Genomic DNA, 25,895 nt, shown 5'->3' with positions numbered 1-25,895 from the left:
CCTATGTTCCCCGCCAACCCCCCCCCCCCCCCCCCCATAATCAGTACCTATGCTATAATTAAGGCACTTTGTGGTTGAACCTCCAAGTGGGCACCTCAGTTCTCTGCAGTATCAAACAAATTTCACTAAGGGCCCTCATCACCAATTCCGTTGTTTGTCAACCTCACTTATGTAAAGTATATATACTTCAATCTTGGGAGGGTCACATGTAAACCCCATTGAATTTGTATGCATTTCATACTGTATTGTGGTTAGCAAGAAGAAGCAAACAAATTAGGGAGTACTGTGTTTACCTAGGGATGCATCTTGTCAAACACATCTTCTTTGATGTTCGCTGAAGTTCTGTTTAGGATTTCAGTTGCGCAACATGGCAGCCCCATTTTTCTGTCCGTGATCAATTCTCAGTGCTTAGCAAAAAAATAAATAATAATAAAAGTATGCCTTACTTAAGAATAATAACCCATTTGGTATAGCATTATTATCAAAAAAACTTGAGAAATGACAAAACAATAATCTGCTAATTCTTTTTTTCTATATCGTTGACAAAGCTCACTTAAATCAGTCAAACCACTTCTGTAATTTTGGGTTGTTTATTTGTATTTTTTTGTATATTTTTTTGGTTTACCTGTAAATATTGATATATCAAAATGGCCTTTCTCAGCTGCTGCCTACTGGCCTAGATGCTAAATTTCAGATTGTTTGCTAAACGGGAAATAGCTTTTTTGTTGATGTGTAAATGAGTTGAGTTTGTATTTATACTGTAAATATCTATCCATCTATCCAATAAAGTAAGGCTGTGTGATATGGTTTGCATGTTTATAGGTAGAAATCCACAAAGGGAGGAAATGAATCGCGTTTTTTAAAATAGTCTTTTAATCATGACCTTTCAGAAACTATAAGGTTTCATCATCAGAGGAAAATGATTATACATACAGGAATCAAAGGCAATATATAGCAAATGAGGATGGCAGGATAGGTGGATTAGTAAGGTGGGGTTCAAAGGGTGTTGGTCTTAAAATCCTTATTATTTGGATGTTCTTCATTGTCTGCCTGCATATGCCGAGATCATGTCTAAGTGTCTGTTAATAGTGTTTTTATCTGATAGCCCTGATAGATGCAGGATAGTGGGAGGGAAAGGGGTTTTGGGGAGGGTTGAGGGTCGGTAAATGCTACAGAGAAGTCATGAAGATAAAAATTGCACTTTTTTTTTCCAATTTCACATTTTTGTAAGAACATTGAATCAATGTCAAAAAGTGCTAAGTAAGTAATCATTGAGTTCTACTAAGTCCCAAAATAAGTCTCCAGTACTTCTATACTTAAAACTTGCCATTCTGTCAGGTAGCTTGCAGTGCTAACTGCCCTAATATAATGACATAATTCTACAAAATAAAAGTATAATGATTATCTCTACCCATTATTCCAGTTTGCAGTATCATTGGTAAGTTATGCAAAATATGCAACATAACTATTCAAGTAATGCATAGTGCCAGTTCTTAGGCGAGACAGCTATTACGGAAAAAATTTTGGGTGCCAGAAGCTATGGTGTACAGCAGTGTTTTCCAACCTTTTTTCCTGTGGTGGCATACCTTTTGTAACCCATAAAATTCCAAGGCACACCACAATTCTACCAACTACATAAACATTAAATGTCATACACGTTTTAAATTGTCTGAAATGTCTTGACTATGGGAGACGTCGTCAATATCAGTTTAGAGATGGAAGCTCACAGACACAGCGCTTAGTGAGCACTCTTATGCCCACTGTCCCTTGGTTCTGTGAGTCTCTGGTGAACACACACTCTGGCAACAGGATCCCCAGCATGTCTCCTGGCTGCTACAGTGTACTCTGAAAAACAGCGATTGCAGAGCTACATTTATGTTAGCTTCTCCAGGTTGTCCCATCCTCCTCAGACAGGTCTCAACCACCTGAAGAGCATGTTTCTCTCAGGTCTAGACCCAGGGGAACTACATTATTATTTCCACAGTGTATCAGTTGAAAAACACTTATGTAGAGTATAATTATCAAGTTGTTGATGATGAACAGTTGAGGATGGTATTTTCAGTTTTAACACAATTTTAATATACTAGCCAACCCACGCTGCATAATTATGTATTGATGGGTGAACACTTCCTGAAAGACACAGTTGTGCAAATGGGATTGGTTTTGAGGATACAACTGTAGGTGAATGAAAAGATGTTACTCTGGAGAGGGCAACATACAATACAGTGTTTTGCACGCTGCATACAGCGATTCACAATGAAGCATAGACACTGCTAAGACCATGGGATACCCCTCGCAAACTGTTTTACACGCTGCATACAGCGATTCACATCCGTGACAAATATGATTCTTCTTAGATGGTGCTGTTGCGTCCACCCTTGCTCTCGAAGCATACACACTGCCTGGTCAAGTGCCCGCTCGCAAGAGCAACTAACAGAGACCTGCCCACCAACTCTAAGACCATGGGATACCCTCGCAAACTGTTTTACACGCCGCATACAGCGATTCACATCCGCGACAAACATGCCTCTTCTTAGATGGTCCTGCCGCATCCACCCTCGTTCTCGAAGCATGCATACCGCCTGGTCATGTGCCCGCTCGCAAGAGCAACTCACGGAGACCCGCCCACCAACTCTAAGACCATGGCGTGTAAAACAGCTTGCGATGGTGGACGCGGTCGTGCATCATAACCGAAAAGAATGCAGTGGAACCTCAGTTCACAACCATAATTCGTTCCAAAACTCTGGTCGTAAACCGATTTGGTCGTGAACCGAAGCAATTTCTCCCATAGGATTGTATGGAAATACAATTAATCCGTTCCAGACCATACGAACTGTATGTAAATATATATTTTTGTAAGTTTTTAAGCAAAAATATAGTTAATGAAACCATAGAATGCACTGCGTAATAGTAAACTAAATGTAAAAACATTGAATAACACTGAGAAAACCTTGAACAACAGAGAAAACTAACTCTGCAATACTTTGCGCTATAGCAACAAAAAATGAACATTTGAAAAAATCCGTAATTTAATAAACCACCAAGAAAAGTAACATTTCAAAAATGTACACTACGAACCGATCGCTGTAAACAGAAGTGAAAACAAAATCAAGCCCAGTGCATTCTTTAACTGCCTTTCCTACCTTATGAGTCCAGCACTCTCTCTCTCTCGCGCTGCCTGTGTGTGTGCACGTCTCTCTCTCTCGCGCTGCCTGCGTGTGTGCCTCTGTCTCTCTCTCGCGCTGCCTGTGTGTGCGTGGCTCTCTCTCTCTCGCGCTGCCTGTGTGTGTGCGCGGGTCTCTCTCTCTCTGGCGCTGCCTGTGTGTGTGCGCGGCTCTCTCTCTCTCCGGCGCTGCCTGTGTTTGTGCGCGGCTCTCTCTCTCTGGCGCTGCCTGTGTGTGTACCTCTATCTCTCTCTGGCGCTGCCTGTGTGTGTGCGCGGCTCTCTCTCTCTGGCGCTGCCTGTGTGTGTGTGTGCGGCTCTCTCTCTCTGGCGCTGCCTGTGTGTGTACCTCTATCTCTCTCTGGCGCTGCTTGTGTCTGTGCGCGGCTCTCTCTGGCGCTGCCTGTGTGTGCGCGCGGCTCTCTCTCTCGTGCTGCCTCTGTGTGTGTGTGTGTGTGTCACACAGGAAATGCGCATTGCAGTAGTCAATCCTACTAGAAATAAATGCATGAATTAATTTCTCAAGAATCCTGTTTATTTAGAAAGCACCTTAATTTCCCAACATTTTTAAGATGAAAGAAACATGATTTGGACAACTTTGTAATGTGTGCTTTAAATGACATGCTTGAGTCAAAGATGACTCCTAGATTGTGGGCTGATTCAGTAAAATTAATGGTGATTGCAACTGAGTTAAATGATTTTTTTGTGATTGACAAAAATTTTGTGATCAGTGTCATTCCCTCCAACAATTAACATCTGTTTTATCGGTGTTTAAAGACAAGTAGTTCTCATCCATCCACTCCTGTTAATTCACTAACACAACTAATTAAAGACAACATTGGAGAAATTTCATTTGATCTAAATGAAAGGTATAACTAGGTGTCATCTGCATACGAGTGAAAATTAACATTGTTTACTAATGATAGATCCAAGTGGAAGCATGTAAATTGAAAACAGTAAAGGTCCCAGTACTGAGCCCTGCGGGACACCATTTCTCACTTCTGTGTATAATGGTGGAGTACTGTCAGCACATTTCTGTACATATTGGAATTGATTTGATAAGCAAGAACTAAACCAAGTGAGCACAGTGCCTGTAAGCCCAACATCATTTTCTAGCCAGTGCAGTAAAATAGAATTGTCAATGGTGTCAAATGCTGCGCTTAAGTCTAACAACATAATTACAGTGGAGTTTCCTTCATCAGAGGATATCAGAATGTTGTTCACAACCCGCGTTAGTGACGTTTCTGTACTATGACCAGTGCGGAAACCAGACTGGAATTTCTGAAATAAATAGTAATGTGTAAGAAGTGACTAAAGCTGATTGGCGACTTACTTTTTCTAGTATTTCAGAGAGAAAGGGTAAATTTGAAAAAGGTCTATAATTATTATGTGTGGGTCTAGGTCTGACTTTTTAAGTAATGGTTTAATGACTGACACTTTTAGTGCATCAGGTACTGTGCCATGCAAAAATGAACTATTGATAATATTTCGAATAGGCACTGCAAGAACATCCATTGCACTTTTTACTAGTTTTGTTGGCACTGGATCTAGGGAACAAGTAGTGGGCTTCATTTTAGAAATTAAAGTTAAGACTTCCTGCTCAGTTACAGGATTAAAATTACTAAAGTGCTGAATGCATTGTGAGGCAGGGTCTGCTAAGCTAGTATGCAGTTTGTACTGTGATGCTGAGATCTGGGATCTTATATTTTTAATTTTCTCATTGAAGAAGTTCATAAAGTCTGTACTGCTAATATCTGTTGGTATTTTGCACTGTAGATCTGAATTCCCATTTGTTAATTTAGCCACTGTTCTAAACAGTACCCAAGCATTTTTATTATTGTTATCTATTATTGTAGAATAGTATTCTGAGCGAGCTTTAAAGAGAGCTTTTTAATATTTTTTAACACTGTGTGTCCTTGCAATTTGAAAGGCATGTAGCTTTGTTGTTCTCCATCTGCTCTCCAGTTTTTGACACTCTTAAGAGCTCAAGTATTTTCATTAAACTAGGGAGAGTTTCTATGTGCTTTGAATAGGTGAGGCTGATTTATTTTTTATTTTTTAGTTAACCTTTCGCACATCTTTGTTTCTTATTTTTCTATATTAAATCAGATATTTTATACATTGTCACAATGTACAGTATTGCAGTCGACAATGAGTAGACCCTGTGGCTGAATTGAAAATTGCAGGAGTTGCACGACACACATGTTGGCTTACTCAGTTAAAATGGCAATTCCCCTACACATCCTCCATCATAATATCATCCATCAGTGATTATTAAAGGTTGCATCGCATTATGCAACTTTTCCTGCGTTTTGTAGTTATAGCCTTTATTTACATAATTTTAGTGAGTCTGAAGCAGTCGGCGACATGGTCCCTTGAAGTCAGTCAAATATTTTGACCAGCATAATTATTTAGCCCAACTAGTCCATGACCCACTCCAACAGAAAAATGTATGCTTTAGTCATAGAGGTGGGCTTTTGTGTATGAGAGCTGACAACCAATGAATAGCCATCCAGAAGTAGCAATGCAGCAATGAGGAATAAGAAACGCGTTTCCTTTGTTTTGGAGCTCTCAAACAGAAGAGAAGGTTGGCTGCCTGATGTCTTTTGTTTTCTACCTACCACAACAGAATCAATAAAAGGAAAAAAAATGGCAGAGATTGTGGCTGAATATGCCATACCTATTAATCTTTCTTATAGAAACTGCTCCATCAGGCAGCACACTATTGGTTGTCACAAAAAAGGGTGAGCATAACTAGGTTGGAAGGTTGGCAGGTAGTTGGTAAATCAGAGACTCTAATGTGTGTGGTAATGTGACACTAAAGTAAGGAGACAATTGATCGATCTGACAATTTTATACATTGCTCAACCATATGCCAGACTGTGTATGCAACCAAATTATGTAGCATTTAATGATACATTTATTGTAGAGCAAGTTCCTCCACTTGCAATAAATCTAATTTTTGTGAAAAAGCTATTGTAAAGACCGAAATGGTCTACAAGACTGTTTAGAATTGCTGAAGAATTTTTTTTTACAATCATGAAAGAGTGAGGAAGTAATTGACCATACTTCAGTTGTTTAAGGGCATGTTATTTTATTTTGAGGTCATTTTCACTACTTAATTTTATTATTTTCAAGTCAAGATTTTTCCCCTGCATCGCTGCTCTGCTTTTGGATCTGAAATTGCCACAGGAGGAGTTGACACTGCACCTTCTGGCGTCTCTTCTGAAATAATTGAACAGTGTTTTTTTTGCTCATGTTGGTAAAATGTTTGGAAAAAATTAAAAGTAGCTATAAATAAGACTTTTGAGTGGGTAAAAAACACTTGCACTACGGCAGGGCAAGATATGAACAAAAAAGGAATGACAAATGGATCACTTTAACAAAACTACGGAAGCGTATTAGGGCCACGGTGAAGAAAAAAAATATGGGCACAGTGAAGAAAAAAAAACTATGTTGAGAATAAAGTCGTCATGTTGACTTTATTCTCGACATTTCCACTTTATTCTCGCCGTTTATGTCGAGATTAAAGTTGACATTTTGACTTTATTCTCATAGTTTATTTTGTCATTAAAGTAGAATTTCATAAACCAAACCATCTTAAAATCAATGTTTAAGTTACTAGATTTTCTCAAACTCCATCATAAGGTAGTGTAGTGCATTAAATGCTTTGTGTTAAGTGTTCCCCGACTGAGTTGTTAATCACTACGCGCTTCTTAAACGGACTTCCTCTTGCACTGAGGAAGCAGTAATTAAACTGCTCCGCACCCACTATTATCATGTACACTCCCCTCTCGAAAGCCCACCTCCCCACACTCTTTGCTTGTGAACTCCGCTCCGCCTCGTCCCCGCTATTAGCTTTAGCACCTCACAACTTGCAATCCTACTTCTAAAATATTTGCCCGCCCGCCCGCTTGTCCCTTGCCATCTCTGCAGATCATTAGATCTGTGGCTGTCATCTCACAATGTCATGCGAGATGACAGCTGGGCAGAGCACCAGGCTAAAAGACGCTAGGGAGAACACTGCTTCCACACAGCAAATGAGTAATGTTGAGATGGATGGGACTAAATGCTGTTTTAATGTGCAGTGGACTCGATGGTAAATGTATGTTTCCCATTTGGACATTTCACTTGAACAAACCTGAGTAAGCAGGTACCACCTGAGTAAGCAGAGTTGTGACATAACATTGACTATTTAGCTAATTGAGTAATATAATATAAAATAAATAAATTAAATACCAGGTAAGGTAGAAGTGGCATTATCTGGTTAAATGCTGTGATACATGCTTAATGCATTTAATTAGCCTTTTCATTTTCATAAAAAAAATGTGACCATCTATTTGCTTTTGTGAGGAAATAAGTTGCAAATCAAGAGTGACTTTATGTGTCTTCAAAAGTGCTGATTGGAAATTCATGCAGGGTAAGTGCAGGATTAGATGCATTGGTTCATTTTTTTTATGGCAGTACTAATTTGAAGGTCTGGTGAGTTGATTGCAGCGAGCTGCTGATTATGTGAATTTATGTTTATTTTTGGGTAGGATACAATCAGCTGTTTAATTTTTCTGTCCTCCCTGGTTACCTGTCCTTATCAGTAGACAAGCATTCAGATAATTAAAAACCGGGTCTATATATAAGGATTCTAATTCTCTGTTGTTAATATAACTATCTTATATATGTGTACATTGCTTATTATTGTGTACTATTTATTTGTTATTCCTATCTAATTTTAAGTTTATTTTTTCCTTTGCTTACTGTATATTTATTTCTTTGACCTCTTATAAAGCACTTTGAACAACATCATTTGTGGAAAATGTGCTATAGAAATAAATGCTATTATTCTTCACTTTTAGTTTTCCTAAGGTCTGTTCAATTACTGAATACAAGGTATTTTCTAATAAGAAATAGTTACTGTATATACCTACATATAAGTCTGGCCTTAATTTTACCGTAGAATTTCCGGTATTTTATTATGTCGGTCATATAAGTTGAATGCGGAAAACTCACGCTATTGGTCCAAGATTTTATGATATTCTAACACCTGCCTGAGAAAGTAACCACGGAGCACACTGCCTTTTTTTCCCTATGTATTGTGCCTAATATGGTAATACCCAAACTATTCCAAAGCAATGTTTGCACCGTTTTGTGTTTTTTGTATCTCACACCCTCATACACCTTTATCGTAAGAGCACCCTTTATCTACGATGGAGTGTTCGATCAGAAGAAAATATGAAGCTGGTTTTAAATTAAAAGTTGTTGAAGTGGCGAAGGAAATTGGTAACTGCTCTGCTGCAACAAAATTCGATGTGTCTGAGAAACTGCTGCGAGATTGGAGAAAGCAAGAAGATATATATATAAAAAAAAAAATTTAAGTGTCGTATTTTTGAACAAGCGTATAAGTCAGGGTCTGATTTTATGATCAATTTTTCGGGTTTCAAGACCAGACCTCTATGGCGGTATATACTGTAAATGTTCACTCTTTGTAATGTCCATCACTGTTGCAGGTGGGCTATAGAGCAGCTTTCCACAAATTATTTTAACTTTCAGTTTTGTTATAGCTTACAAATGAGAAATAAACTAAATAAAGTTTGAATGTTGTGGCAAATTTTACTCGTATCTCAGGGTTACATGGGTATGAACTAGAAAACTTGAATTAGATAATCAACCAAATCAATCAATCAAAAAAAAAAAACCTCAATACTGCCAACACGTATATTTATATGTATATATGCATGTATGTATATATGTGTGTGTGTATGTATATATATATATATTGTCAGAAACTCGACTCTAGAGTCATGAAAAGGTTTGAGGCAGCGACCCGTATAATTGGTTTCCTGGCTGCAAAGTGGTGTAAATAAATACACAGCATTGCTGTGCACAAAACCAAGTCCAAAACAGAACTGAGGAAATAAGGAAAAGGTGCAGGCTTTTAAAGGGGAAGACAGGAAGTGAGATCATAGGGGTTGGGCTCATGAAGGTCTTCAGCCATTGGTTCGAGCCCAGGCGTGACATTACAGGGGCTGGAGCCGGCAAGGTCTCCTTCCGTAGGCTCAGTCCCGGAAGTGACATCAAGAGAGCAAGGTGGAATCTCCCGTGGATGGTCTACAGGAAAGGGAGAAAAAGAGTCAGTGTACCCTGCCACATCCTGGTATGCCTCGAAACTGCCCTTACTCAAGCCCTTTAGCTGCCTCCCATGCGCATGTGTGTGACAATATAAATATACATACATACTGTATAGAGATAGACAAGTATAGATGTGTGAATGTGTATTTTGTTCAAAGCAAGTTTGGATTAACCATTAATAAAACCAGTTCTATATTTTTTAGATTCATTTAAGTTTATTCAAATATTTTTAATTCACAAGGATATATTTTCTTTTACTAGAAGAGTTGCGGAAGCTAAGCTGGTCGGGGATACCAAGACAAGTTCGAGCAATAACGTGGAAGATTCTTTCAGTAAGTTTTTTTTTCTCCTTATTTCCTGTTATTAAATGTTATTGTAGGCCATTTTCATTTTAAAAGTTTTTTTTTTTTAACAGAAAACCTCCGTACATCAAAAATTAATCACTTGATCATATTGTTATTGGGACTAAATATTGCAATTGGCACATCTTTTTTTTTTACTTTAATTACATGCTTTTTTAAGTGTTCAAGATATGTGTTTGTACTTTGTCATGCATTTGGAGATATGGATAGGGGAATGTACAAAAATGCAGTTACAAGCTGAGAAAAGCATTTAAGGTGACTAAATGTCAATTTGGGATTAAAATCGAGATAGAGTATGTAATGATTCACGCAAACTTATGAAAGGTTTTGAGATGCTTACCTAATCAAATCAGATCCACATTTTTTCTCCCTAAATAGCTTTCTGTTCTGCCATAACAAAGACACCCCCCAACATGCATACATAGACACAGGCATAAATGCATTCACATCTCACATGCTTTAACAGACAAACTTCCTCATTTACTCTCATTTACTCTCATTTGTCACTTGGTTAGTTAATGTAAGGCAAAGAATGTGGGGTAGCAGGGATTTCATACTGTATATAAAGAATGATATGATCATTATTAACTGTGTTATGTACCTTACATTTTGCATGTACTAAATTTTTTTCACTGGTATTTTAAAACAAAAGTTATGATATGAGTGTCACATGAATTGGTGAAAACTAAGTGTGTACTCACACTAGACATGCTTGTTCTGTAAAGTTCCCCCTACCTACTCTCCCACTGATCTGCACTCATATAGTACTTAACGTTCTGGGCCCGGACATGCTTTCGTCATGACCATGCAACTTTCTGTAATGCCAAAACAAGATCCAAACACTGAGTGACAGCATGCATATCAAAACAATTTTACTTATTTTGTGGTTGTTTTGGAGTTACGTAGGGTAGGATAATGCTCTACCCACGTACAGATTTACTGAGTATGCACCTTATTGTTTTGCTGTTAATTTTACTGCACATATGAGAAAATTTTTGCATTGACAAATGATGTTAAGGGAGGAATTTACAGCTTTTCTTGCCAGCTACAATTCACGTTCATGTTTAAGGTGAGAATCAAAACCAGTTTTTAACTCAAAAGAAACTGAATGAAATGAAAATTCCACTATCTGACTTGTCCCATCATTGATGTCATGTCTGTTTTCTGTGCTCGGGCACGTTTAGTGATCACACTGTTCCTGAATGTAACTGAACTGTTCTCAGGCCCACCTCTTCCAAGTGGGCCTGGGCATGGCCTGGCTGGCCCGGCACTGTGCAATCACACTAGTCAAACGAACTAGACTTTTCTTGGTTACATGCGGAAAAACGTGCTTGGGCATGGAACGAATTGCCAGTGTGAGTACACCCTCATATTATTCAGGATATTTTCATTTACACAACCTCTTTAAACCTGCTTTTGTAACAATACATTTTTCAAGTCAGGTTTGTCACACCAACACTATGTGAAATTTGGTGTTTTGAAATTTTATGCTTGCATTTGTACGTGGAAGAAACATTGTCAGCCTAATAACACTCACTGAATATTAGTATTTAATTGAAATTTGAAATGTCAAACTTCTGATACTTTCCTATCATTATTATTTATTTGGCAGGCATCACTGTCCAAGGCAACTTAAAAGGCAAGTTGTAATGCATACATAATAAAAGTGCAAGCATTAAAGCAACAGCGAACAAGATAAAAAAAGTAAACACAAAGGAGTAGAACTATTACATAATTATGCCTACAACTAGACTAAGACAAAAATCAGTATCCTAAACTCTTTGTCAGTACAGCAGCAGCTATCCTGTAGAAGACAAGCTAAGCAGATTCAACATATTTAATAAAAAGGTGTGTTTTCAAAAGATGCAGTTATGCAATTAGATGCAATATGAACAGATAATGGAAGATAATTCCACATCATTGGAGCAAGAATGGAATAATATAGTACAGTCATGGCATATCTAGGAAGAGGAGGATTGGTCGGGGATCAGGCAAATCCTTGCAGCAACAGGAGAGAACGAAGCAGAGGAGTAGTAGAAGTGAAATCAGGAACTGAGAACACCTATATTTTGGAGGAGCTGGAGAGGTTTGATAGCAGCTGAACGAAGTCCTGGAAGGAGAGAGTTGCAATAGTCAAGCCAGGAGAGAACCAAAGCCTATACAAGGAGTTGTGTGGCATAATCAATGAATAAGAATCTTTTGAATAATATGAAGAAAGAAATTATAAGAATTGGCCATTGAAGATATATGTTCAGTGAATGAAACTGAACCAAGTCATACCAAGTCCCTGATTGTGACTGATAGTTAAAGGGTGACATCTTCAAGACCAATGGAAAGAGAATCAAAGGGCAAGTACAACATATTTGATTTTGAAAGGTTAGTTTTATGGCGATGACCATTCATTCATTATAAGATGGCAGAGAGCTGGAAATCTGTGCTGAAACCTGTTGGTTGTTGTTTGGGGGGTGAAAGGAACATCTGTGCATCATTAGCATAGAGGTGTTAGGAGAAGCCTTGAAAAGTAATGACATTTGCTTAAGAATGAATGTAGAGAGAAAAGGGAAGACCACCCAGTACTGATCCTTGAGGCACTCCTGTATAAAATTTCTGTGGAGAAGACAAAGAGTTGGACCGGGGACATACAAGGATCAGCCCAAGAGATAGGACTTGAACCAGTCTAAAATAGAACCACTAATTCCAGGTTTCTCAATGGAAGAGTTAAGTAGGGAGTGGTTAACAGTATCAGAATCTGAGGAAAGATCAAGGAGGATTAGGACAGTGGAGAGAAAAGCATCTTGAGCATTAGTGACAGAAAGCAGTGCAATCTCAGTAGAGTGACCTTTGCAGAATCGAAATTGAAACAGATCTAGTATATTGTTGGCTTATAGAAATGAAGAGAGTTGTTTCTGAGCTATGCCATCTAGATTCTTGGACAGTTATGTAAGAAGATAGACAGGGCAATAATTCTCAATGGCAGACTCGTTGAGAGAGGGATTGTATGAGACTTCTTGAAATCAGTATGGAAGATGCCAATGGTCAGTGAGGCATTGAAAAGAGATGTAGGGGATCAAGAAAGGAGAGATGCACTGAAGAAGATGTGAATTAATGGGGCTCAAGGCATAGGTGGTGGGTCTGTGGTTTCAGAGCAGGTCAGAAATGCTGAGTCATTTACTATAGTCAAAGTCAAAGTGAACTTTATTGTCATCTCAACCATATACAAGTATACAGATAGACGAAATTGCGAAGCTCAGGGTCCACAGTGTAACAACATGACGTGCAAATAATAATTTAAAAATAGAATTAAAATTTAAATTAAAATTAAAACATAAGACAAGACATTGTGCAAAGACAAGACAAAGAAGTAGCAGCAATATCGATGTGTAAGATATGTAATATAATAAATAATAGATAATACAGAAATGAGCAGTGTATGATAATAGTTGTTTAACACTAGAATTACCAGAGCCTACGAAAAAACTCGTATATCCGGCCCACCTTAAATCGCTTCTTAAAACCTTTCTCACCTCTCCGCCAGCGTCTTTTGTCATCTAAATGTACCGATAAAGACAAGCTGCCAGCAGCCGGCTATTCCATCCCCCCAACGACTTAGAACGTAAACAGGCTTTTCCCAGCTCTTGCCTTGATTGAATATCTAGGAGTAAAGTGGAGTTTTAGAGTAGAAATAATAAGATTGTTATTCAGAACACACGCATTTCATATGTGTTGCATTTCTACAGTAATCTGTGTAAACACATTGTTAAAACAGAAACGTGTTATATATTCTAGTAGCAATTGACAAAATGTAGGCATAAACTATATAATGTATGAAGCCTGAAGTCCAAATATCAAAGACACACTTTCACAAAAGGTACAAAAAAAAGCCACCGCCAAAAAAACCCGCCTTAGTGTGAGACATTGACATGACTTAACTATCACTGCTTCCGTGGCGTAACAGTATCAGTCGCTGACTGGGAATCACAAGGTCATGAGTTCGATCCTGCACAACTCCCATTTGAAAAGTGTTCTTATTTTCACTATTTTAGAATAAAAAGATACATTTGATTTCAGTCTGTAACAGCTGGTGTAATTTATGATATTTGTAAAGGTTAGCTTTAGTTTTTTAAAATTCACTTTTCATTGTCTCAGTCGCGTTCAGGATCCATCCCTACCGCCCCCCACCTGACACTGCTGTTTTTACATAAAGACGCCCTATAGTTCTGCAGTGTATCACGATACATACGACCGCGTGTTTTTTTCCCCCAGTATTGCCAGTCCCCACGTGTTGCCGTATGCTGTTTCTTTTGTACTCCAGGACATGCAGAGGAAAGCATAGTAAAGAGCAGTAACTTCAGCGCTATATGTTGATGTAAAAGTATAACAAAACAAGTGCACTTTTATTCAAGACTATAACCGAAGAAAAAAGAAAGCAAGTTACAGTAGGTGGAATGCTAAGAACTGCTGATTTCCATTCTGTGCTATATAACTGTTAACATTTGAATCTGATGATTGCATATAGCGCTGTCTGATTTAGTGTGCGCAAGAACATGCAGGTGGCCAGTTGCTGAGTGCTACAACGCACATTTTAAAAAAAGAAAGAGACAAATATATGTGACGTTTTGAAGAAATCATTTTATGACGCGAATAGTACCAATCAGAAAACATCGTCGAAGTAATGCAATATTATTTGAAAACGAACAGCGTCAGGTTGGGTGTGAAGTTATACTGGCGCTGTTTGAGTCAGATCAGAAGCTGAACAAGCTCCTGTTCTGACTCTAAGTAAAAAAGCATGAATTAATCAACAGAAATAACCGCGATTGACATTTTAAAGTTAACGATTTAGAGTGCATACCAATTTATAAATTCAATGTCCGTTTGAGGAAAAAAAAAACACTTTCTTCAAAGCTGGGAATCGAACTCGCGTCTCTGTGGCACAGTAAGGCAGTGGTGCTCCAAGTCAGCAAACCGTCCTTATAACTTATTTTTTTTCAAGATCCATAACACACAGACAGACAGAGCACTGCGTAATACAGAGACAGACAGGCAGAGATATACAAACAAACAGGGAAGGCACATGTACTGAAAGAAAAAGCACTGAATAAGCTCACCCGCTCTAACATCACCCCTCCCCCCGATCTGACTCTCTAAGTAACAGCGCAAGTACAGACACAAATCAAGTGCATGTGTGTACTGTATAATATTAACAAAAGAGCAGCTTACTACTGAAACGGCAAATATAGGAGTGAGTGGGGATCGAACCAGTACTCTTGATCACACTTGGTGATATCGATCGCGGTTATTTCTGTTGATTAATTCATGCTTTTTTACTTAGAGTCAGAACAGGAGCTTGTTCAGCTTATTCAGCTTCTGATCTGACTCAAACAGCGCCAGTATAACTTCACACCCAACCTGACGCTGTTCGTTTTCAAATAATATTGCATTACTTCGACGATGTTTTCTGATTGGTACTATTCGCGTCATAAAATGATTTCTTCAAAACGTCACATATATTTGTCTCTTTCTTTTTTTAAAATGTGCGTTGTAGCACTCAGCACCTGGCCACCTGCATGTTCTTGCGCACACTAAATCAGACAGCGCTATATGCAATCATCAGATTCAAATGTTAACAGTTATATAGCACAGAATGGAAATCAGCAGTTCTTAGCATTCCACCTACTGTAGCTTGCTTTCTTTTTTCTTCGGTTATAGTCTTGAATAAAAGTGCACTTGTTTTGTTATACTTTTACATCAACATATAGCGCTGAAGTTACTGCTCTTTACTATGCTTTCCTCTGCATGTCCTGGAGTACAAAAGAAACAGCATACGGCAACACGTGGGGACTGGCAATACTGGGGGAAAAAAACACGCGGTCGTATGTATCGTGATACACTGCAGAACTATAGGGCGTCTTTATGTAAAAACAGCAGTGTCAGGTGGGGGGCGGTAGGGATGGATCCTGAACGCGACTGAGACAATGAAAAGTGAATTTTAAAAAACTAAAGCTAACCTTTACAAATATCATAAATTACACCAGCTGTTACAGACTGAAATCAAATGTATCTTTTTATTCTAAAATAGTGAAAATAAGAACACTTTTCAAATGGGAGTTGTGCAGGATCGAACTCATGACCTTGTGATTCCCAGTCAGCGACTGATACTGTTACGCCACGGAAGCAGTGATAGTTAAGTCATGTCAATGTCTCACACTAAGGCGGGTTTTTTTGGCGGTGGCTTTTTTTTGTACCTTTTGTGAAAGTGTGTCTTTGATATTTGGACTTCAGGCTTCATACATTATATAGTTTATGCCTACATTTTGTCAATTGCTACTAGAATATATAACACGTTTCTGTTTTAACAATGTGTTTACACAGATTACTGTAGAAATGCAACACATATGAAATGCGTGTGTTCTGAATAACAATCTTATTATTTCTACTCTAAAACTCCACTTCACTCCTAGATATTCAATCAAGGCAAGAGCTGGGAAAAGCCTGTTTACGTTCTAAGTCGTTGTGGGGATGGAATAGCCGGCTGCTGGCAGCTTGTCTTTATCGGTACATTTAGATGACAAAAGACGCTGGCGGAGAGGTGAGAAAGGTTTTAAGAAGCGATTTAAGGTGGGCCGGATATACGAGTTTTTTTGTAGGCTCTGGTAATTCTAGTGTTAAGACATGTGTAAACAATGACAGGTCAGAAGGATATCAAGAGTGTCAAAATACTTAAAGGTCAGTAAGAGATTTTCAGTTCTTCTCTACCTGCACACTCGTCTTTACAGGGCAGTGGCTCGCATGTATAAAAGTTCTGTTTTTAAAGGTGGTTGAGGCTGTGTGGAAGGGCAGGGGCCAGCTTGGTGTTAAGGAGTCTAACAGCTTGGGGGTAAAAACTCTCCTGCAGCCTGGCAGATCTGGCTTTGATGCTGCAGTATCTTCTCTTGGATGGCAGAAGTGTGAAAAGTCCATGTGAGGGGTGTAAGGGGTCTTGCACAATGCTGCAGGCCTTGCAGACACTGCGTTTGTAAAATATGTCCTGTAGTGAAGGGAGAGGCACCCCAATAATGTTCTCTGCTGTCTTCACTATCCTTTGCAGGTGCTTGCGGTTGGATATGTTGCAGTTACCATACCAGACAGTGATGCAGCTGCTCAGCACACTCTCAATGGTGCCTCTGTAGAACATGGTCAGGATGGAAGGGGGAAGACGTGCTTGCTTCAGCCGTCTCAGGAAGTGTAGTCTCTGCTGGGCTTTCTTGATTAGTGATGAGGTGTTATGTGTCCACTTAAGTTCCTCAGTTATGTGCACACCGAGGAACTTGGTACTCCTAACAGTCTCCACATCTAAACCGTTGATGCTGAGTGGGATGTGGGCAGGACGTGATTTTCTGAAGTCCACAATTATCTCTTTTGTCTTGTCGACATTGAGAGATAGATTATTGTCTTCACACCATGCGGACAGCCGTTCCACCTTATCTCTGTATGCTGTTTCATCATCCCTGCTTATCAGTCCCAGCACCGTCGTATCATCCGCAAACTGATGATGTGGTTAGTGTTGTGCGTGGCTATGCAGTCGTGAGTCAGCAGGGTGAACAGCAGTGGACTAAGCACGCAGTCCTACGGTGCTCCAGTGCTCAGTGTGATGATGCTGGAAGTGTTGCTTCCAATCCGAACTGACTGGGGCCTCTCTGTCAAGAAGTCCAGGATCCAATTGCAGAGGGTGGTGTTTAGGCCCAACCTGCTCAGTTTTACAACCAGCTTTTTAGGGATGATTGTGTTGAAGGCAGAGCTAAAGTCTATGAATAGCATCCTGACATATGTGTCTTTTTTATCCAGATGTGTCAGGGAGAGGTGAAGGGCAGAGCATATGGCATCCTCAGTTGACCTGTTTGAGCGGTATGCAAACTGAAGAGATTCAAGGGAGGCAGGGAGATTAGTCTTTATGTGTGACATGACTAACCTTTTGAAGCACTTCATTATGATTGGCGTGAGTGCAACTGGTCGGTAGTCATTCAGGCATGTCACTGATGACTTCTTCGGCACTGGTATGATTGTGGTCTACTTGAAACATGCTGGGACTGACGACTGGCTCAGAGATGTGTTGAAGATGTCTGTGAGGACACCAGCCAGTTGACTGGCACATTCTTTGAGCACACGACCAGGTATGTTGTCAGGTCCTGCAGCCTTGCGTGGATTGACTCTGAATAGAGTCCTCTTCACGTCATTTATGGAGAGACATAGTGCCTGGTCAGTGGAGGGAGGTGTTGCTTTTCTCGCAGGCTCTATGTTCTGCGCCTCAAACCGTTGGAAGAAGTTGTTCAGCTCATCATATAGAGGAGGAGTAAAGAGAACAATGACACAAATTAGTGTCAAAGGATGTCTTGGTGTCTTGAACTGTTTTTGGATGTTGAGAAAAGCTGCAAGAAAAGGAAAATGCAGCAGGAATTAGAGTTACATAAAGTGATCCATGTTTCTGTTACAGCTAGGAAGTCAAGAGAAATATGAGCAGCTTAGGCAGTGATAGTTCTTGTTGCAAGCTGAACAACAGTTTCACAGAAATCAAAGACTGAGGGAAGCAGAAGAAAGATTTGGTTAGAAGGAATTGAGACCCATCAGTGTAGGAGGTAGACATGGAAGCAAAAAGAAATCGGAATAGGGATCATTGAAATACAAGAGCTGTAGATAAGGTAGAAACTGAGGATACTTTAAATTTCTGTTTTATCGACATTTATTCCAACTTTAAGGCTATTTCTTTGTAATCAAGGATATCAGTTGAAGATTGTTCCGTTATTTTAGAATTTCTGTAAAACAACCTTTGTTGCCTTGTTTTCAGTGTGCTGCACATGAATGATAAGACATTGTTACTACTTAGCATGTGTACTAAATGAGCATTAGCCACTGAGCTGGACTTAAAATTGATGTAATTTGGAGATGGCATCTGATTCTCTAGTGTATTAATAAAATACTTTTGTCACGTTTTATTTGTTGTGCTAATGAACATTTATTTGGCTTCAAAAACTTGATGAAGACTTCAGTGTGTGTGTGATGTGTACTGTTTAAACAGCTCCTCTAATTATGCACTTCCATTTAATGCATTTAAAGTTGTGTCACAAGAGTATAGTCTGCTTTCTGTTTCCCATCATAATAAGGTAAGCCTCAAGAATTTATGGTGAATTGGGATGTTTTTAAATAAATAAATACATTTTATTTTTGAATAAATATATAACATGGATTAGCTCAGTTCATCACTATTTTAGACCTGCCATAGGCATAGATAAACTAGAAAATGGCTGGATAGTTGAGCAGACCAGTATAGCCAAGTCCATTACATTGAGATGAATACCCAACCTCCATTCCTTTATCGTGGAAAGGTATGGTGCTACATTAAAAAGCAAATTAATATTTCTACAATTTGTAACTCATTGAAATGTGTGATGAAAGATAAAATGATTATTTTTCACAGGTTGGTGGGCTTTTTAAATGATAGTCATGATACCTTCAGTGCTGTGCTGAAATCAAATTGAAATCAAAGAGGCAAACATGGAATAAATTATTTAATTTCATTAGGAATTCTTTCATGTGCCTTGTGTGCTTTGTTAACCTGAACTAAGCCCCTGCACCTTTCAGACTACATGTGCCTGATTTTATAGATGCCTGATGTTTATAGGTTCTTTGTAATTTTAACTGAAAAAATGTTTTAGAGGAGGATAACCCAAGGGCTAGAGAAAACTTGTTCAAGTCCTTTGAGCCACTTATTGATGATCCCAGGTGGGCGCGAGCGGCGCCTGCGTTTGACTCCTTTTTTCTGTACTGACTCCTTTTTCTGTGGTCGCGGGGCCTCATTTCTTTGACTCCTTTTTTCTGTGCTCACTCCTTTTTTCTGTGGTCGCGTCCGCCTCTCGCGGAGCCTCATTTCTTGGGGCGCCTGCGCAGTACGTCTTTTTGCGGCTACGGCCCATGGCCGGATGTCCCTGCGTCCATCCGGTTTAGCATTCTCGGTTAGTAATATGGATATTCACTTTTGTGAGTTGAATAAGATTTGACTTTTTCATCAGGTATTTTACTGTTTTGAGTAAATTATTCAATATACCAACCATGAATTAAAGGTGTTTTTAAACCCTTATTTTTTCCACTCATATCAATTTTATTGCTTAATATATTGTTTTGTATAGATACACTTAAAAAATGAAAGAGGGCAAAACTTCACAATAATGTTTGTTATAAGAAATGTTCCATGGCTAATGTGTACAAGCTGAGGTAGCTTTCAGAGTCCAGTTTCTCCATATTTTAAGAAACTGCCTCTGCAGTAAATACCATTACAAATAAATATACATCTCTACTTACTATCTGGAATACAAGGTTTCCATATGGATTGAGAAAATTCTACTCTCAAATCTCCAGTCCTGTTAAGAAGTCTCTATATGCAGAGTATGAAGCATGATAGTGGAGCAAACATTGAGGCTCTATTTGACAGCTTGAAGCAGTTTGTGGTTGATAAAACGTCTCCACACATGCTAATCTCCCCAACACTGCTTCCAAGTTGAGCCCAGCACTGACGGAAGTTTCATAAAAGAAATTATTTTTTCATGTATAGCTTTAGTTCATTTTCTACATATGCCTTCAAGGTTAGGGTTCCAGTGAACTCGACAGGTGGGTCTGTAACTGATTTCTACTGTATCTGTCCCATTTAAATATCTCATACACATTGAGTATTTCAAGTTTGAAGTTTACAAAATATGTTCCAAATGCCATAGGCAGTTTCCAGATTACTGACACTTCTCTTAAAGTCTGTTCTTATCAGACTCACAGGCTGTTTTTCTCGTGGTTGTGCTTCTGGGAGGAGAGCTGTTGTTTTAAACCTTATCATTTTTCACTGCTTTGTTAAGTTCACTCTTAAGATTTGGAGGGGCACCTTCCTTACCTGCAGATATATAGCGTTACTTTGTTCTGTGATTTATAAATGGTTGTCTTCATGTGGGCACTTTGGAAAGGGAAGTGGAGATGACTTCAGGGAATGTAATTTTACTGTGTACGTTAGGGAAAGGGATTGGGTGGAGGGCCCTATGAGCCGCTTTCCTTATGTATATGTTTCCAGCACTCAGCAGAGCTTTATTAGAGGTAGATCAGGTGTTAGGTAATACAAACTTCAAAGTGTCTATGGACAAATATACCAGTGATTTTTACCAGAGGAATCGGCACGTTATGATCAACAGGTTGCTCAAAAATATGTGGACAACAGCATCCTTCAGACCAAAGTGAAGAAGTAGACTTGTTGTTACTCCTGCTAAGACAAAAACAATGAAGTGAATATGCTTTGGATGTTGGAGAATTCCACGGTGCAGCAGGCGATTCATACTTTGTTCGAAGTCGATACAATTAATCCGGTGAGTATTTTAGTTTTGTAGATGTGATTTCATTAGATAGCAGAGTAGACATACTAATCCATGACAACCAACTGAGGCTTATCGTAGTAGATTTTCAAAAATCACCCAAGCAAATTCCAAATTGGCAGCTAAGCAATGTACCCCTTCTGTACCTACTTGGCCCAATTAAAATAACATGTTAGCCAGTAGACCATCACCTCTGGGATTTCCACAAGTACTCAGCAATTGCTAAGGTAGAGTTTCCACCACCTATTCATCAAAGCTAGATACTTGATAAGGGAATCAGTGAGAAAGTTTCCACTTACCCACACAGATTGCAGCCAGCAAAGAACAGTTCTACTAGGGCTGTGTTAAGGCTGAAAGAAGCAAGGGACAGGAATGTGTTATATCAGTTTGAAAAACGAGTAAAAGACAAATTGAAAAAATACACAAATGGAGCACCGGGGAGCAGCGGCAGACAGAAACACCATTGTTCACTTCTGGTTCCGGTAGTCTCCACCTATAATGCTGTGTTTTGACTTAAAGGGTGTTGTACAAATAGAATGATCAAAACCCAGTGCATAATGGCACATATAGTAGGTCTGGAGGTGAGGACGGTTGATAACAAACTTATGCCAACAGTGTCTCCAAGCTTATGTTACCTTCTAAGCTGCACCACACAGCACTTTTAAATTGCGCTGCTCATTCTACCTTCTGTGTAGCAGTTTGGAAGTATTGTGCAGCTGTTATTATGCCTTCCATTCGCAGCTCCTGAAATTCCAACACTGACTCATCCCACCCTCTTACATGATCTCCCCTACTGCTTAAATTCAAAGGTTTATTGAAGAAATGGGTTGTAAATGGTAGGTGCCAGCTCATGTGTTATTTGCATCCTCTCATCTGTTAAAAATTAGTGGGAACATTGGTCAGATGCTCACATAGGTTTGATTTTCCACTTGTGGCATTGTGTCAGTGCTCAAAAAGTTTTTGATTTTGGAATTACAATTTTGGGAAATCCAACCAACATGACATTTTTATTGTGACAGCAAACATCCCTCCACGCCTCATTCTTCTTTGTTTTTGTAAATCACGTAAGGAGGACTTTTAACCCTTGTGTTTATGCCTTGGAACACTAATGACCCATGATGTTTTGTTTATAGTTGTAATGGTGTCTATCATATGTTACAGTGTGGATGCAATCCTCAAAGGAATGCCTCATACTTTTCACTTACAACCATTTAGTACCAAAAATATACCAAAATACTTTTGAACGATTTTATTATGATTATTTGCTTAAAATGAATCTGGTTGCTAGCGACTCGCAGTAAAATGCCAGTATTTTTACATGTGCATTATAAGTACTCCATTTGTAAATAGCGCTTGAAGAAAGCATACTTTTTAACTCTCTTTGGCTTTATGTATGTTCATTATAGTTGCATTTCTGTCTTGTTGCTTATTATGTAGGTATGCACATGTTTACTGAGGCAAGAGATTAAAGTAGTACTGCAAAGCTTTTTCAGCACCAAAACTTTTAAAGTGTCCCATCATTCATGGCAGATGATGAGTAAGAGTGTGACTCAGAAGCAGGCAGCCAGAAGACAAATGATGAACAATACAGAATGAGGCAGTACAGAGTGATCATTAATAATCTGATACTTTAGAAGTTTGTTGGCTGGAAATTATAGAGAGGCAGAGCTCAAGTGAGGAAGAGGAGGAGAATGAAGATGAAGGTGGGAAAGTGGCTGCAACAGCTGCACAGAGTGAAACAGCTCAAGCCATGTCACCTTAGAGAGCTTCTTGCAAATGCAGAAGTGGGCAAGAAACACAGAAGATGCCATATATATTCAGTATTACTTGACTGCAAAACAGTGCAAATCATGTCAAATTTTGTTACATAGAAATTATGTATGTGGTATAATATGTATTGAAATGATTATCAACTCCAGTGACACTGCCTTTGAGAAGAATATGACAATAATAATAATAATATCTATACTAATAAAAGGCAAAGCATTCACTCACTTACTCATTCATCACTAATTCTCCAACTTCCCGTGTAGGTGGAAGGCTGAAATTTGGCAGGCTCATTCCTTACAGCTTACTTACAAAAGTTAGGCAGGTTTCATTTCGAAATTCAAAGCATGGCGGTCATAACTGGAACCTCTTTTTTGTCCATATACTGTAATGGACTGCAGCTCGCTGGCCGTTGGAGGGGGAGTTGCGTATCGCGTCATCACGCCTCCCACGTAATCACGTGAACTGACTGTGAACGCAGTACGTAGAAAACAAGGAAGAGCCCCAAAAAGCACTGAAGAAAACATTCATTACACAATTGAGAAGGCAGCGAAACAATAAGAAGCGAGCGAGTGACGCATACAAGCATATTCATAAGTGCAGCTAAGGCTGAAACAAAGCACGGTGTAAACCGTAAGTTTAAATTAAGTTTGGCAAGATTGCTTTTCTCCTGTACAACTATACGTTGCATTCTCAACAGTAAGCTTGCACGACTTGGTCATATTACAACCGGAGTGCTGAACTGACAACGTGGTATACAAAGAGAACTATAACAATCGTAATAAACGAACAATAAAACAGCGGAGAACCCGTGGATTAAATAAAAAGGCTGCTTCCTTGGCGAAGTAAGGAAAAAGGATGGCCTTATATGGCGTTCGTTTATAAAACAGCAGAGAAGCTGTGTAAAGACTGCTTCACAAAAAAACAGCAGAGCGCCTTATATGAGCAGGCAGTCAGCTAAAGAAGGGAATCAATAAATAACTATAATCGTAATAAACAAAAAATAGCGGAGAATCCACGGATTACATAAAGGAAATGGGTACCTGAACAGAAAAGTGAGTCTCAAATACCTACACAATAACTATAACAATCATAATAAACGAACAATAAAACAATACAGAACCGCTAAGCAAGGAGAAAGGACGGCCTTATTTGGCGTTCGTTTATATAACAGCGGACAGGCTGTGTAAAGGCAGCTTCACAAAAAAACAGATCCTTAACAAATTGTTATTGGTATATTTTCCCTCAATTTAAAAAGGTTTTCTTTTGTTCTTAATTAAAATTTAAAAGCAATACTTCACCGCTGCGAAGCGCGAGAATTTGGCTATATGCAGTGAGTGTGTACGCCTGATGAGCCCAGAATTAGGGCGAAACATGTGTCGCGTACTCTTTGCATTATTTGACAGTAAACTATTTTTTTTTTTTTTTTTTACTGGCCAACCACAAGTGTTACCTGGTAGGTAACCACCCATACAATCAGATTGTGATTCCGACTACGAATGCCGTGAATGTAATTACCCCAATCTACATGCTGTCAAATAAACGAACCACACGCTGTGGCGCAATTTAGGGGCTTCGCCTCTAGCGCTGACGTCCGAGGTTCGATTCCCATAAGGGAGTGCAGTGAGTGTGTACGCCTGATGAGCCAAGAATTAGGGCGAAACACGTGTCGCGTACTCTTTGCATTATTTGACAGTAAACTATTTTCAACCATTCTATGATCTGCTTCTCACAACTGAAGGCACGGTGGCGGATGTTAGCTGACTTGCTGGCCAACCATAATGTATATATATATATATATATGTATGTATATATATATGTATATGTATATATATGTACAGTGGTGTGAAAAACTATTTGCCCCCTTCCTGATTTCTTATTCTTTTGCATGTTTGTCACACAAAATGTTTCTGATCATCAAACACATTTAACCATTAGTCAAATATAACACAAGTAAACACAAAATGCAGTTTTTAAATGGTGGTGTTTATTATTTAGGGAGAAAAAAAATCCAAACCTACATGGCCCTGTGTGAAAAAGTAATTGCCCCCCTTGTTAAAAAATAACCTAACTGTGGTGTATCACACCCTGAGTTCAATTTCCGTAGCCACCCCCAGGCCTGATTACTGCCACACCTGTTTCAATCAAGAAATCACTTAAATAGGAGCTGCCTGACACAGAGAAGTAGACCAAAAGCACCTCAAAAGCTAGACATCATGCCAAGATCCAAAGAAATTCAGGAACAAATGAGAACAGAAGTAATTGAGATCTATCAGTCTGGTAAAGGTTATAAAGCCATTTCTAAAGCTTTGGGACTCCAGCGAACCACAGTGAGAGCCATTATCCACAAATGGCAAAAACATGGAACAGTGGTGAACCTTCCCAGGAGTGGGAGGCCGACCAAAATTACCCCAAGAGCGCAGAGACGACTCATCCGAGAGGTCACAAAAGACCCCAGGACAACGTCTAAAGAACTGCAGGCCTCACTTGCCTCAATTAAGGTCAGTGTTCACGACTCCACCATAAGAAAGAGACGGGGCAAAAACGGCCTGCATGGCAGATTTCCAAGACGCAAACCACTGTTAAGCAAAAAGAACATTAGGGCTCGTCTCAATTTTGCTAAGAAACATCTCAATGATTGCCAAGACTTTTGGGAAAATACCTTGTGGACTGATGAGTCAAAAGTTTAACTTTTTGGAAGGCAAATGTCCCGTTACATCTGGCGTAAAAGGAACACAGCATTTCAGAAAAAGAACATCATACCAACAGTAAAATATGGTGGTGGTGGTAGTGTGATGGTCTGGGGTTGTTTTGCTGCTTCAGGACCTGGAAGGCTTGCTGTGATAGATGGAACCATGAATTCTACTGTCTACCAAAAAATCCTGAAGGAGAATGTCCGGCCATCTGTTCGTCAACTCAAGCTGAAGCGATCTTAGGTGCTGCAACAGGACAATGACCCAAAACACACCAGCAAATCCACCTCTGAATGGCTGAAGAAAAACAAAATGAAGACTTTGGAGTGGCCTAGTCAAAGTCCTGACCTGAATCCAATTGAGATGCTATGGCATGACCTTAAAAAGGCGGTTCATGCTAGAAAACCCTCAA

The 25,895-nt window shown here is 39.2% G+C and overlaps 1 protein-coding gene across 1 annotated transcript in view; it reads left to right on the top strand.

Moving 5' to 3' along the window:
- tbc1d22a (TBC1 domain family, member 22a) overlaps positions 1-25,895 on the top strand; it is a 328,538-nt gene that overhangs the window by 62,567 nt on the left and 240,076 nt on the right. The window contains 1 exon segment of the mRNA XM_051928637.1: positions 9,548-9,618. Within this exon segment, the coding sequence (XP_051784597.1) occupies positions 9,548-9,618 (71 nt within the window).

This window comes from Erpetoichthys calabaricus, chromosome 1, assembly GCF_900747795.2.
Source record: "Erpetoichthys calabaricus chromosome 1, fErpCal1.3, whole genome shotgun sequence".
NCBI lineage: Eukaryota > Metazoa > Chordata > Cladistia > Polypteriformes > Polypteridae > Erpetoichthys > Erpetoichthys calabaricus.
The sequence above is the reverse complement of the archived record's forward strand: the minus strand, read 5'-3'. Positions and strand labels throughout refer to the sequence as shown.